Source organism: Melanostigma gelatinosum, assembly GCF_949748355.1.
Source record: "Melanostigma gelatinosum genome assembly, chromosome: 4".
In the NCBI taxonomy this organism is placed as follows: Eukaryota; Metazoa; Chordata; class Actinopteri; order Perciformes; family Zoarcidae; genus Melanostigma; species Melanostigma gelatinosum.
The window spans coordinates 5,809,181-5,824,965 of record NC_136637.1 but is presented as its reverse complement, the minus strand read 5'-3'; the positions used below and the strand labels follow the sequence as shown (position 1 = coordinate 5,824,965).

The following is a 15,785-nucleotide window of genomic DNA, read 5'->3' as shown; positions in this document are numbered from 1 at the left end:
GGCGCCGCCACTGACCTCGCAACGCTGCTTTCTAGTTTCTCAGCTGATGCATTGTGCCCGCATGGAGCTCCTCTTTCCCCGCGACAGACGCCCCGCTGGTTTTTTTGTTTGTTTTTATGGCAGCGGTTCACGTGAGGTGACCACAACCCCCACCCACCCCTTGGCGCTTGCTATCCTGCCTCGTTGAGACAGCTTCACTGAGGCTTGCAAGATCAGCTGGCGTGCGAGCCCAGCTGAGGCTCCGGGGCCCTCACGTTGCTAGATTTCATTTGTGAGTGAGCGTTTGACCTCAGGAGCGAGGAGACACGCCTGCCAACGCAGGCGGGCGCGGGTGTGCACGGATAAACAACGCGCACAAACACGCAGGCGTCTTTGAACTTGCCCACATATTGTGCTGCACACGCACTCTCACCTGTTCCCTGCCCCCCCCCCCCCTCTCTCTCTCTCTCTCTCTCTCTCACCCACCCCATGCACCAGCCCCCTCTTCTGGCTTCCCGGCACCCCTCCACGTCGCTCCTGCCAACCTGCTTCTAAAACATGTAACCTACACTCTGTCCCCCCCGCCTCGCTCCGCCGCCGCGGGCCCTGACAGGCCGAGCTGTAATGTTTAGTGGCACAGGCTCGCCTATCATCCGTCCTCCACCGTCGCCGCAGCAGCTCTGCAGATTGCTGTTTGCTGACATTGGGAATGAGATTAAAGGCAAGGGGGATTTAAATACAGCGATGACAGCTATTTCTCTTGTCATAGGAAAGGCGACTGAAGGCCACAGCATTGTCGGGGCTGCGCGGAGGGCAAACGGAAACAACAAAGTAGATAAACCTAGGGGGGGGGGGGATGAAGCGGCACACAAGCCGTGGCCCCTCGGCGGCTCAGTAGCTGGCGGTTTGACTCTTACAATATGTTTGATTGAATTACTTCCCGCTGTTAACCACCTGCACACGTATTGTTTACGTCTTTAATGAAGTGTGAAGGAGTCATCATAACTTTGTACCTTTGTTCGGCCCATCTTTTTAAAGGTGTCACAATAAATAGATGCAGTGGGATCAGTGGGAGGGAAAGCTTGTTGAAAAAGCCTGATTTAAAAGCGTACACTGTAAATGTAAAGTACAGCAAGATAATTAGCTTTGATGCGTTCATTTTAGCATTGTTGACATTGAAACAACACATGCAGTAGTTGATTGTGTCTTTTGTGTTTTTTTACTGTCAGATATTCAAATCCGAGAGCAAAAAAAATAAAAAAAACTTTAGCTGAAGTCCCAAAATGGATTTTGTGGTTCTTTTATTAGTTTTGGATAAGAAAGCTACAGTTTGCCGGCTTTGCCTTTGGGGTTTGCAAGGGTTGCACCAGCAGAATTGTATTCTTTAGTAACATGGTGCGAAAAAGTTTGGTCTCCCACAAAAAAAAAAGAAGTAAAAGTTCCTTGCGATCCTCCTTTACATGCACGATCTTTGATTTCTGACGATGTAAGATCAAATTGAGCTGCAAGTGTGCTCCCTCTCTGCCTTTCATGCCGCTTCAATATCCCGGCGTGAAAAAACAAAGAAGGCAAAGACTGAGGGAAAATCTGAAGCGTTCTGCCACTCAACATCCCCCCGTTCCCAAACAACAGCGTCTCACTGCCACTACAAATACATTAGAAATCAATTATTTATGGAACAGAGTCAGGGCCTCTTTAATCTTTTCCTTTTATCCAATTAAATTGTCTAACCATTCTAAGCCTCTGCAGCTCACAGGGAATGTACTTCTTTATAAAAAAAAAAAGAGAGAAAAGAAGAAAAAGATTTTCTCTTCAGTCCTTTTGACTTTCGATGTAACAGAGAAGAGACACTTCTGAGGGCTGAGGAATGAAAAGGAAAGAAAGTGAGTAAAGTGTAAATGAACCCCGCCCGCCCCGTCACCATTGCATTGGTTCTACAGGAACTATTTGAAGTTTCGATATTAAGACTCCGGTTCCATTCCCCCCTCGCGAGGGGACGCTGGGGAGCGGTGAGGCCTTGCATGATTCCTTCATGCCCAGCTGAAATAGTTCGAAAGTATTTGCGATCATCTCCATGGGGGGGTGAACGCGACGCGGCTTCAATTGCCGTCCTGTATTATTCAAGAAGCCAATTGAAGTAGCGTCGCGGAAATTGAAAATGCTCACTTCCGACGCAGCCGCGTGAAATGATTGATGTCGCATTGTAAAACACCGCTGTCTGTTATCCTACAGAGGGACTGTCAGAGGAAACAAAAGAGAAGCTTTACAGTCTTACACTTTGTGGATTGGTCCCACAATGAGAGTCGATATAGACGAGGAAGAACGGAGCCCAATGTGTCGATGAATCAAAGACCTCGATTCTTTCAGTTCAAGTGCGATAACTTCAGTCTGAAGACGTTTGAAAATGTTTCAACAAAATGCAATTAATTGACAACAAATCCAATTGACGACCATTTGAAAAGCTGATTAACCATTTAAGTGACTCATGAAGTGAAAATGCCAAACATTCTCAAGTTTCTCAAGTTTTCTACCAGTGTAGGAATATACAATATTTGTGTTTTGGACTGACGGTCAGTCTGACATCACCTTGGGCTCGTGGATCATTTTAATAAGAGTTTTCCACAACTTTTTGATATGTGAATTAAAATTCTTAAAAGTGAATGTTGGCTGTTTGTGGTTGTTCCTTGGTTCTCTGAGAGCCGGTCCGACAAAACAAGCATATGAAGATTGGGAACTTGAGGCGGACATTTTTCACTCTTTTCCTTTCCATAAAAAAAATGAACACTTTCATTGATGAGAAATATGATGATTAGCCTCAGCCCTAGTTTATGTTACTATTTTACAATCTATCGCTTTTTTGTCATCTCACGCAGTGCCACACAGTTTGAACTTTGGCCAATCACAGCATTACTGACTGTCCGTATCCCCATCGGAGCTCATTATCTACTTGGCATGATGGGACACAGCGGCGGGGCCCTGGGATTAATCTAATTATCCATTTCCTGTCAAACAGTATAGAGCTGAAGGGATTTGTCGATCAATCGTTTTATCGATTGACAGAAAATTAATCTGCAAAGATTTTGGCAGAAGCAGGTCAAAAAGACTCTGCCGGTTCCAGCTTCTCTACTGTGAGATTGTTGCTGGTTTCCTGTGTCTGCGTCTTAAACTGGATATCTTACATTATTATTTTGGCTTGAGGGTCAGATAATATGAAATTGTGATGGACATTTTGTAGTCTGAACGATCGATCGAGTCATCAAAGAAACGCTCCGGATGAATCTCAGCACTGTGTCTGATGTGACGTGCCATCCGGTTGTATTGACGTCGTCTCGGCGCCTTTAGAGCAATATTGAGAAGTAAGAACAGCGTACAGTCACGTTGGAGGCCGACTGTAAACCGCCTCTCTGTCCCGTGTGAACTCGCGTGTGGGCTGCTGATCTGTGTCTGTGCATACGCTATACACGTCTATGTTTGTAAACTCGTCTACATGTGTAGCATGTCTGGTGCAAAGAGGTTGTTTTTTTTCTCTCTGTGTGTGTGTGTGTGTGTGTGTGTGTGTGTGTGTGTGTGTGTGTGTGTGTGTGTGTGTGTGTGTGTGTGTGTGTGTGTGTGTGTGTGTGTGTGTGTGTGTGAAAGAGGTAGAAACGTGCGTGTACACACAGCCGCGCACAAATGGCTCCTGAGGGCCCTCGCGATCACAGACTGCCAAAAGGAAAGGGATTTCCGAGAGGTTTCCTTCCTCGCTATTTAAAGTGCCCCACCCCCCGTGGGACATGTTTGGCATTCTCATCCACTCACTGAAGATGGCCTGTGATCTGAAGCCACTAACAGGCTCGGCGTGCTCCCGCTCTGTCTCCCGCTCTCCCTCTCTCCCTTTCCCTCTGGCTCTCTGAAGTGATTACCCTGCTTGTGATTCCGCTGACACCCACATGTCCCCCCGAGACGTGCCTTCACTAGTTTGTTTAATCTGCCTCCCTGTACAGTAGGTAACGCAGCCGTAATTGAGGTGTGGATAGAGCCGTGGGAGCAGATGAAAACCAATAGCAGGATTCTTTTCTGTAAGTCGCAGATGACAGCAGTTGCCGAATGAACGTACAAAAAAAACAAATTCTGCTGTGATAAGAATTCAGAATGTTAACAGCTAAACGTCTTCAACGGTAATCCGTCAGCCCTTTTGTTTCCCTAATGTGTCCCCAGTCAGTAAGCGGCACAAATGCCGCCGTTTCAACGAGGATTTCTTCCCGAAATTTTGCTGGAAAAGTTGCAACTGCCATAAGCAACTTCTCTCCACCGAGGCAAGAAAAAAGACAATGAGTTATCTGAGATCATGAACACCATTAGCGGGCCTCGCAGTCAAGCAGATATTTGATCTCAACAACACACCACTTCCAAAAGTTGCTCTGATACCTGAGACAGATTTCCGCTTGACGCCGCGTTTGAATTTCTCGATATGAAAAACAGCGAGTTGGAACTGTGTAAAATGCGAGCATCAGATACTCTATCTCCCCCCCGGTTAGTGTCTCGCCTCTGTCTGTGACACGCTTGAACTGCTGCGTTCAGAACATACAGGGTGTCAATCATCGCTCCGAATCAGCCTTTAGATGAAGCCCAAAACAACGATCCCATAGAACTGAACTTGAATTAATTAAATATACTGTATCGTGCTTCCTCTGAGAGATTGCATCTGTCCTCAGATGTGTTAGGAAATAAAACATTCTCAGATATCTTTTTAAACCCTGTTATTGTAAGATACCAGTAATTAAATTGACAGTGTTATTAATTGGGTTGAAGATAACTTGCATTGAGTCGAGGACATCTTAAACTCAATTAAAGATATCTCCAACTCAATTAAAGATATCCAAATGCCATGTCCCGCAATATGCAATCAGGCTCTTTCTGGCGCAATAGTATCAGTTCACTTGTGCCCCCTTTCTTCTTACAAAGACTTCGTTGTGCTTCTAAAGTTTTCTTTTTTATCACTTCAAGGCCTTGATTTTGTTGAAATAGATGTCGCCCATGTCACACTTTGGCGAAGCGTTCGGTTTCTTTAATGTGGCATAATTATAGTATTTAATCCATCCTTATCCGGCGCTTGGAATAGAAATGAAGATTAGCCACTTCTGACATCGTTTAAAGGGATGGCTCCACATTCTTTGGGAGCGAGGTGGTGCGAGTGGATGCACGGGCAGCAGCCCGGCTTATAGATCCTCCTGCTGAGCGAGCCGGCTATCGGACAGAACAGGAGTAAATGGAGGCAGGTAGCTACACCGTCTTCAACTAGTTCTAGATCTTAAATACATGATTAATCAGCAACTATGTTGATAATCAATTCGGCCCGAACTCTCTTATTAAATGCTCAACATGAACTATTTCCATCTTCTCAAATGTTAAGATTGGATGTGTCTTCTCATTATTAAATTGGAAATTGAATTAATTAGTTTGTTTGTTTTTAACTGTTGATCAGAGGAAACGAATCATTTGCGAATAACAACTACAACTTTGGCGTGACGGATGGAAATACTACAGTACCCATGAGCCTCAGCTATTTGGAGACGAGGCCGGTTGAAGGTGCAAATCAGAGCTGCTGCACATTCAAAGCGTTGGATCTGCACTTGTAGCAAAACATAGCTGTCAAATCAATCCAAAATTCACCTTGAATTTTATTTATTTGCGGCAGTTACCGGCGCAGATAGTAGGATGTTCAGCTCTGTGATTGGATGCTTCTTACCGAGACACGCCTTCGGAGCCATTGTTAACTTCTCTCCTTGTGTTTTTGTTCACACACAGGCTTGTTACACTGTGATCACTGATGATTGAAACAGGAGCGATGGCGCCGGCTCTGAGTCACTAACACAGTCTACGGGAGAGGAATGGGACTGTTATTGCATGAAACAGCTCCTCCTCGTACGCAACTTCATAAATCATCATGGAAATAAGCATTAGTTGTTTGCCCTGTTTGGCTCTCTTCACATCATGAAACTATTCATGATGTCTCCGGGATAATAGATAAGTGATCTTTGCTCTTGAAAGGATTATTTTGACATAATGTTTAGTAAATAATACAGTAAATCTCCGTTTCTCTTGACCCGGGACGCTTCCTGTCAGGCTGTTTGTTATGATCAGAGCATCAGCCAGTGCATGGAAAGAAAGTCACTCTTTACAGTATACACGATTGGATGTTTTTCTTTGATCTCGATGGTGTTTTGCGACTATTGGTTCGCCGAAGAAATGTTCTCTGACCTCTGAATTATCTGTGGCTTTACACTGAATCTGTTCTCAGCCTCCCCGCCTCTTCCTCTCCCCAGGGCGCTGTGCCAGCTGCGGAGAGAATGTGGTGGGTGAAGGCACCGGCTGCACCGCCATGGACCAGGTCTTCCATGTCGACTGCTTCGTCTGCATGACCTGCAGCACCAAGCTGCGCGGCAAGCCTTTCTACGCTGTGGAGAAGAAGGCGTACTGTGAGCCTTGCTATATTGTAAGTCACTTTTTGTTTTTCTTCTCTGCCCCACCACCTAGCTTATGGCTCACTCCGGTTACTTATGTGTCCGTGTTTCAAGTGGACACATTATGACATCAGGGGTGGGCACATTGGCAGCCTGGTGCCTGGAATGTTCACAGATATTTCTTCTCCATTCAACCACATTTTGTTTCATCAAAGCCCGGCGTGCTTCCACCTCTCACCGCACACATCTTCATTTCCTCTTTTTCTGTTTCGTTGGCTTTGTTTTGTTTTCGGTCACCCAGTGAAACTGTCTTTCATCTTCCCCTGAAAGTGCTGTCTTAGAGTTACACAATTCACATACGGTTGAAGTACGTAGGCATGATAATGTAACTCACAAGATGAGTTACATTATCATGTGAATGTGTTAGCAGCAGAGGTGGGACCAAGTCTCTGTTTTGCAAGTCACAAGTAAGTCTCAAGTCTTTTCACTCAAGTCCCAAGTCAAGACAGGCAAGTCCCAAATTACACAGGAAATTACATTTCAAGTCGAGAGCGACAAGTCCCGAGTCACATCCCAAGTCAAGACAGGTTAGTCCAAAGTGAAGTCTCAAGTCAAGTCCCGACTGATAATGTCTCAGTGTGGTGTTTACAGCTTGGTCTGCTGCCCATAAGGGACCAATCATTGCAGGTTTAGACAATTGTGGCCTTTTGTTGACGTGGCAGCAAAGCCAAATGTTAACAACAGCTATGAGATGAATTAATGGCTTCAGAGTTGTCTTGGCGACCCACTACGTCCCTTTTTCTAGCCCATTTGTTCCCCTTGAACAATGACATCACAAATGCATTCATTGTCTTCTTATAATAGAGGATTTTCAGATGTCTCTTCCTTGGTGAATTAGATGATGATGATACTGTTTTCACACGCACATCATTGAGTGAGCTGATGCATAACTATCTGGAGTTCCAGCTGATAAGCAGTGAGATATGGTTTGAATGCTATTTACATGGTATTAATTATCTTTATGATTACGTAACACAGGAGGTTCTGTCTCCTCTATTACCTCATCTTAACTTGTCTTGATCAGTCTTCTGGTCGTTGACTAGACTGAATAAATGACTGACAGCGAGGTATCCCAGAAGGAGTCTTACAGGACCGTCAGCTATTCTGCTCTCGCTATTTGTTGAGCAACACGCATGAAAGTATTTCCTTGCACAACACTGTCAGGGAAGACGCATCATCCTGCAAAACCGCAAGACAAATAGTTTTGCAGAAGTTGTTTCCCTCATTCGATTTCTCAAGAATATGGTTGAGTTTTGTCTGCATGTGACGGGGTGGAAGTTTCTTATTGTCAGCAAGATCGCGGGTACGTTTGAAGGTCATTCCTGGAAGCTTAGGAGGGAAGTGGCTGTGCAATGCAAATGGACTCTTTTGTGTCATGGATTTTACTGTAACTTTCACTCTTGTTTTCATTGAGAAATATGCGATGAGGCTGAGCAAATTAAGCCAGTTGGAATAGAATAGAAATGTACTTTATTCATCCTCAAGGGGAAATTTGTCAAAGTTAGGAGAATATATTAATAAAAGGATAACCTCCCATTTTTACACATCAAAGTCTGTTTAAAGGTGTCAAGTAGCGCTACAACATAATGTGAACTAAGTTGTATGAAGACTGTCGCAGCAAGTGAAATACTGCAAATACTGCAATATATAATATAGATAGATAGATAGATAGATGGATGGATGGATGGATGGATGGATGGATGGATGGATGGATGGATGGATGGATGGATGGATGGATGGATGGATGGATGGATGGATGGATGGATGGATGGATGGATGGATGGATGGATGGATGGATGGATGGATGGATGGATGGATGGATGGATGGATGGATGGATGGATGGATGGATGGATGGATGGATGGATGGATGGATGGATGGATGGATGGATGGATGGATGGATGGATGGATGGATGGATGGATGGATGGATGGATGGATGGATGGATGGATGGATGGATGGATGGATGGATGGATGGATGGATGGATGGATGGATGGATGGATGGATGGATGGATGGATGGATGGATGGATGGATGGATGGATGGATGGATGGATGGGTACTTTATTCATCCCCAGGGGGAAATTTGTATGTTACAGCAGCGAGACACCAAAAAGCAAAGTAACAGAGTAACCAAAATATTAAGTAGTAAAAAATGCACAATATATATAACAGAGTATGACAAATGAAATATCAGAATATAGAATATATAAGATAAAACAAAAATGCACAGTATATACAATGAAATAGAGTAGTGTTAAATTATCTGACTCGGTGAAAAATTCAAAATCAACCCCAGCAAACAACAGTGTAGCGGTGTGTAGTTATGTGGAGGATGATCTGGCCAGAGGTGATTTATTGTAAAGTGTTATAGCACTGGGCAGGAATGTTCTCCTGTATCGGTCCTTGTGACAGCGGAGCTGGATGAGTCTGCTGGAGAAAGTGCTCCGCTGTCCCTGCAGGAGGTGGTGGAGAGGGTGGTCCGGGTTATCCAGTATGGATCATAGTTTCTTCAGTGTCCTCCTCTCCACCACCTCTTCCAGATTGTCTTGTTTGCAGCCAATGATGGAGCCGGCCTTCTTAACCAGTTTGTTCAGTCTGTTGGTGTCTCCGGCTCCAATGCTGCTCCCCCAGCAGACTACGGCAAAGTACAGTGCACTGGCCACAACAGACTGTAGAACATCTCCATATAAGCCAACTGCAGGGGATATCAAATACACCAGGCGCCAAGCTTCTATTCTTCACTGTCACTGTTTCATGGGCTAATCACCATGGAGGAGGGGCGGGACGACGTCCAACCGTCACATTCAACATGTAGGCTACAGGACGAGTGAACACACACAGACGTGCTTCATCCAGAGCAAGAGCTCTACCGCGTGCCGACATTTTTACTTCTGCGTATAATCCGTATCATAGCAACCAGGCGCAACCGAAGCGCCTCAGATGAAAAAATGTTCTGTGTTTAACAAGAAATTAGTTTGATTAGTTCTATAACCGTCATCTTTGTTATTAAAGAAAGCAACCATATACGTTGGCCTAATAACAGAGCGTACTTATATTGCACTAAAATCAGGATAAATAGCATTAATGAGCTAATTAATAACACCGCGACAACCATATAAAGACCTCTGTGTCCCCAGAGGGAGCCATGTGAATGAAGGTCCTCAAGTGATTTCACTTGAGTCAGCGTCGGTTGACTCGGCGGGTGTGGAGATGGAAAGAAGTGGGCCGGCAGCTCAGGGTCGGCCGAGTTGCATTGTGGGCAATGAAGGCACCACGTTTTGACGGAGAAGAAGAACACGTGGCTTAAAAACAAAATCATCTCTGGCTCCGCTGCATCCATTTCGACAATGCACTTGTATAACAACGTTGTGTGGTAGGTTTGCTGTGATGAGGGATGAAGCATGTTTTCTGACCAGGGCAGCTTCAGAATAACTGAGTTGTTCTTTAGTAAAACCTTGCAATGATGATTATTTGCCCCAAAGAAATGGATTCAAACACACGGCGATATTGTTGATTCCTCTGACACATCCACGATATTTCCCTCCACGTGACTTGCAGGAAACGGCTCGATGTGCACTTTACCAGTAAAGTAAAACCAGTGGCAGGCCATCTCTTAAATCATCCCCTTTTCAGAGGCACTCACCGAGATTGTAGTTGTCTCGTCTGGAAGTTCTCCAACTCTTGATACGCGCACTAAAGAGGAGCGGGATAATTTAAGAACTTTATTTATGCATTTCATCAGCATAAATGTTCTTCTGGCACAAGATCAAAAGGATGGGGGTAATCTGAATTTCTTAATGAAAGTAATTTCTTCTTCTTTTATTCCCATCCTCAGGGTCATATGCCTCCGTACGATTAGAGAGTGAACGTGAGAATTGAGTCTCTGCAGAGAAATGTCATATCCCACAGAGAACGAGGGCAACTTCAAATTAGCCTCCGAGTCAGTCAGTCTAGGAATCTCTCTCTTTTTACTGCAGATTGTCATTGTCTTCTCCACCTGCAACATTATATCAGCAGCATCTTAAACCCCCGTTGACCCTGTTTTATATCTTCCAACTGAACCTGGTAGAGTGGCCCTTTAAATTCAGATTTCATGTATTGAATCATAAAAAATAACCAGGATGCTTGGAATTTGCATCGCTTTTTTGACTAATTCAATGTTATATGTGTAAAACAGAATAAGTAAAAACTACATTTAACTACATAATAGGTTAGTTAAATTGGTGAAACGGTAATGCCGTATATGTTCATCCCATATAAAACACATGTATCTGTCCCCCTCTGATTTTACATTGTAGAATGTCTTGCAGGTACAACAGGTGCCAGAGGAAACTCACTGTGTGTGTTGAATCTCTATAACAGTATGCAAAAATCTATTAATCCCATTGCCAGGAATTGCCGGAATACATTTGCGCACGCGAAGCTGATTGCCATCAAAGAAAAGTTGCCTGCCATGTATCAGAATCGGCGATCAGCGGCCCTCTTATATGGGCTCAGACTTTACATATCCTGTGGAACAATACCGCCATTGGTATTTCGCAAGACACACCTCCTCCGCCGGCTGATTTGCCTCGTTCAAACTGTTTGTGGACACATCATTAATTCCCTTTTAGTCATGTGCAGGAGCTCACCCACATCTGTCATTGTCACCTGTGTACTTCCTGATTTGACAGCCCTGCTATCTCTCTCTGTGTCAGCAGCCTCAGTCACACCGCAAACAGCAGGGCAGTGATCAGCCTTTGTCTTTGGCAGAGGACGTATCGCTGCTTATTTGTATACACCACCACAAACCCCACGTACGTCCGATTAATGTCTCGTTTTGCATGGAGTGCGCCGTAATGCTGCTAATGTGACATCGGGTCGCCATTGGGAGTTTTTTTTTATTTTTCCATTGTCTGATGTGTCTCAGCCTGAGGTGTCCACACAGCTTCCCCCATTCCTTGTTTGCACACATGAGACTCAAAGTATGAATCGGCATGCAAACACCGGCCAGCGAGCCGTCCGTCATTGTTACTGAGAGACCGCAGTTTTGACTTTTACTGCCGCTAAGTGTTTTCCAAGAAAGCTCTCACGTGAAACCTTTTTTCCCAGTAGATTCAAAGCATTGCTGCTGACTGTATGTGGGGTTTTTTCTTCTTTTTTTATCTGTAAAACTGGAACAAATGAATCACGGGGCATCTGGAAATTCACAAAGAGCAGAGGAACCCAGTGGGGAGGGACGATATAACAACAGTGTTTAACCATAACAGCCATGTTAGCTAGTAATCGCTCTCGTAATTGAGGATCCAATAATGTGACATTTAGAATGATGTCGTGTCACCCAAAACCTGAGGACCCTGGTTCACTGGTTCACACTGAACCTTTGCAGACAGCCACAGATATCTAACTTAAATGCACATTAAGGTGCAGAAAGCTGAAGGTTCGGGGCGTCTCTTTTTCTTCTTTTTACATTCTTGAAGAACACACAGTCAGAGCTCGATGAGAGCAGAGATAAGAGATGTAATACATTCAAGAAGAGTGCTCCACTTTAGAGGAAAAGTGCTGCAATTTGACAGGCCAAGAGCGCCGTGTGGTGTGTGAGTACGTTCAGCTGGAGTGCTCTGTGGTTGGAATGAGAGAAACATGACTTCCAAATCTTTTCATGGAATTAAAACACATTCTAATGCATTTCATGATCCTTTCGTTCAACGTATTAACATTCTATATTAACCTCATAAAATAATCGTTTCCGCTGTCGGTGGCGGAGGCCGCCATTCCTGCGCTGGATTCGTACAGGGATTCACAGGAAACAATTCTTCAATTGTTCCTTTTTTTAATTTGCTCAGGCTCACTGTTTGGTCACTACAGTTTTACCAATCTCAATAATCGCGGTCACAATTAATATTGACTTCTTGACTAAAACAACACAAGTTAGTTTGGCTGTTGCTCCTCTTTTGTATTTCCGACTAAGTAGCTGCTCAAAGAGTGTTTTATGCGGTATTAATCTGAACTTCGCTGCTGATGTTGGTAACCGCCGGCTTCGCCAATTCAACCAGGACGTAAACCTTCAGGACGTTTAACTTCAACGTTTCTACTCATGGGAGCTCGTTTCTTTCGATATTCACCAAACTGAAAGCAGCTATGGCCGTGTTCATGGACTCATTTCTCAAAGCAAATGAAGTCATTGTGTCCCAGCAGTCATTATACCGTCTTAAGAATTCAATCCGAAACATCTATTTGAAATTATACTCTTAGAAATGTCATGTCTCATTTCTCTTCAGCCGGTCTGCATTTAACCAGGAGAGCATATTCGTGAACAGAGCTGAGAGCAACAAGGACTCTCCCTGCGTCTGATAGCTCAGCTGGTCTTTGAAGAAGTTCACTAGTGGGATTCGGTGTCACCGAGGTTAATTGCTTACACAGGCTGCAAAGCCCACTGTTCTTAGGTCCATTCGATGTCTTCCATACCGGCTTTGTTACCACTTCCTCACAAATTTCTGCAGCATTCCTTCAGCCAGATTTACGCCCAAGATATTTGACTTCAAAACGTCTGCTGAGCCGCCCTTTGCTTCAGGTTTTTTATGCAGGTAAACAGATTCATTCAATCTGCTAAACTGACACCATAGACTGGTTAAAAAGGCTTCCCTGTTTGAGGCAGAGTTACATCCCCACTTTACTGTTTGTACTACCACTTTCCATGAATATAGATCATCCAAAGTGCAGCCGGTTTAAGTGTAGCGTAATGAGACTGATGTCAGTAACACAAGGTCGCGTCAGGAGTGGAGCTTCCTATTGAGAGAGCAGTAATAAAAGAGATAGGGATTTGCCCACACAAAAAAAAAAAAACCCCGTAATCTATTTCTGCCTCTTTTGACAGAATTTCCGAGACCACCAAGGTCACAGACGCCAAGTCGCTTGCATGTAATTACGTTCATTATCTGGTGTTGTACTTTGGCTCTGTTATTGAAAGTAAATGGGCTTCGGTCTCATTGGCTGCGCTCCCCCGACACATTTTCCTTTCGGGGCCATTGTAAAGTGCAGGCGGCAGCCCCTGACCTGCCAGTCACCGGGAAACGTTCATGATTGACTGATGAGCTTTTAACCCCCCGTGTCTGTTTGTTCTGTCTTGTAGAGTGGCGTTGTCACTCTCGCCCGCTCGCTCCATTCCTTTTTTTGTGTCTCAACTATCTGGCTGCTTTTCTTTCTTTCTTTTTTTGTGAAATTAATTTTTACTCGCAGACCCACTTTTTGCAGCACAAACTCTTAATGTGTATTTCTATCGCCAGCGAGGACCCTCTTCAAGAAAGACCCTTTTCTGTGGGACTCAATTTATTGACTTTGGTGCCTTTTTCCAAACAGGCACATTAGACACGTAGAGAACATATTCCACATTCTCATGACCACATTAGTCTTATTTTTAAGTGTTAAGTGTTTTAAGTGTAATTGTGTTTAAGAGAAGAAAATACAGAAATCTGCACCAGCCCCGGTCATGTTTGATGCACATGTTAATGCGATTTAAAGGTTTTATTCAAAAGCAATGCTACACTTATCTTATTCCTTACTGTCGATATACTAAATGCAAAAAGCAAAGAATGTGGGACTGTGGGACTTTTATTTTGGGAGGCTCCAATGTTTGATTAATTTTTGGTGCAATCATTTTCCAGTGTCTACAGATAAACAGACTACACCTCCCCTCTGAGACGTGGCACCTCCCTCTCATATACAATGGGCTTTGATGGTGGGAGCAGTCCCAGCCAAAAAGAAGGGATTCTCAGAGACCAGAAAACAGCAATTCCACATTGCTTCCAAAGATTTAATTGATTTCCGTCATTTGGGTAAAGTTGAACTGTCAGTCTGTGCAGGAAAGAATCCTGGGCACTGATCCAGGATGTTGAGGCAAGATGAAAGGGTTGACGTTGGGCTTTTTGATACCTGCTTTGTTCTTGGTAGCATTGAACAGATTACCTGGGGGTTTTTCGTCACCATATACAAAGGACACTGTGCTTTTTAAATGTAAAATGTATATCATGCAGAGGAACTCTGCACTTACCAGCAGGTGCTGTATGTGGAACCATTGTGGAGCAGTTCAACTAGTTAAACAAGAAGTAGGGCTTCTGTTCTGATTTATAAAATATGTCAATATCTTCATGTTTAATTGAATACAGCAGAGTACACCTCTCCACCAACCTGAGTCAGTTGTAACACAGTTCTCACACCTATCATACTGGTCACAAGTTTCACAATCAACGATAAAACCTGTTGCTGTATAACCAGGCAATGAAAATTATGGACAAATAAACAATGAGGCGGCACATTTTGGAAAAGCACAATATGTTCAGCTTTAAAAGCTTCATAATATGTATCAACTTAAATTTTATTTCTAAATACCTCAAAGGTCATGTTACTTCCCTGCTTCATGAATTAATTACAAGCAGACGGCAATCTCCGGTTGTGCCGAGTGAAGCCGATGCGGGAGTGTCTCAAGTCTTGCATTCTTTCTACTGACCAGCAGGGGGCGACTCCTCTGGTTGTATAGAAGTCTGAGAAAATGACTATACTTCTCTCTTGATTTATTACCTCAGTAAACATTGTAAACATGAGTTTATGGTCTCAATCTCTAGTTTCAAGTCTTCTTCAACACAGCATGATGTTCATTGAGTAACTTATGGTCCATTTAGAGTCAAACGGACCATAAAGCAGAGTATGCTTTAGGGCGGGCTTACTGTGATTGACAGGTCACTGCTATCAGAGCTGTACACGGTGTCACTACGTCACTCCTCCGCATTCCAAATATAATAACTTCCGTTCATCAGTTGAAAAAAATGTCTAAATGGCGACAGCGAACTCGAGGCTTATAACGGCGGTCCACAAACCAATGGGTGACTCCTGCAGACACATTTTGTATCTTCTGGACGTATTTTTCTGGCTGGATTTCTTTTCTTCTATTTTATATCCATTTAATTCATTTTTAAAAAACTTGTACGGTGTTGTAAATTACCATTTCGTTCAATTGCTTGTGCGTCCCGTCTTTGTGCATACAAATGTTACAATTCTAATGCTGCTGTGACCTAAACAGGGGAAACATTCAAAGTAATGGATAAACAGAATGATTAGCTGAAAGTTATGGTTAAAAGGTTGAAAGATCCATCTCATGCCCTTCCAAGTGGTAGCACTAAGAATGCCAACTTCACCAAAAGGACCTTACCATTGACATTCAACAAAATGGACCAAAAAATGAAACTTAGCGCCAGCGCGTAGGCATAATAGCGGCCGGCCCCTTCTTTTGAACGCGATATCTCAGGAACGCCTGGATGGAACGTCTTT

At 43.8% G+C, this 15,785-nt stretch overlaps 1 protein-coding gene across 1 annotated transcript in view; it reads left to right on the top strand.

Annotated features, from left to right (window-relative positions):
- lpp (LIM domain containing preferred translocation partner in lipoma) overlaps positions 1-15,785 on the top strand; it is a 129,768-nt gene that overhangs the window by 102,382 nt on the left and 11,601 nt on the right. Inside the window, exon 9 of the mRNA XM_079266716.1 lies at positions 6,285-6,454. Within this exon, the coding sequence (XP_079122842.1) occupies positions 6,285-6,454 (170 nt within the window). The remainder of the gene's footprint in view (positions 1-6,284; positions 6,455-15,785) is intronic.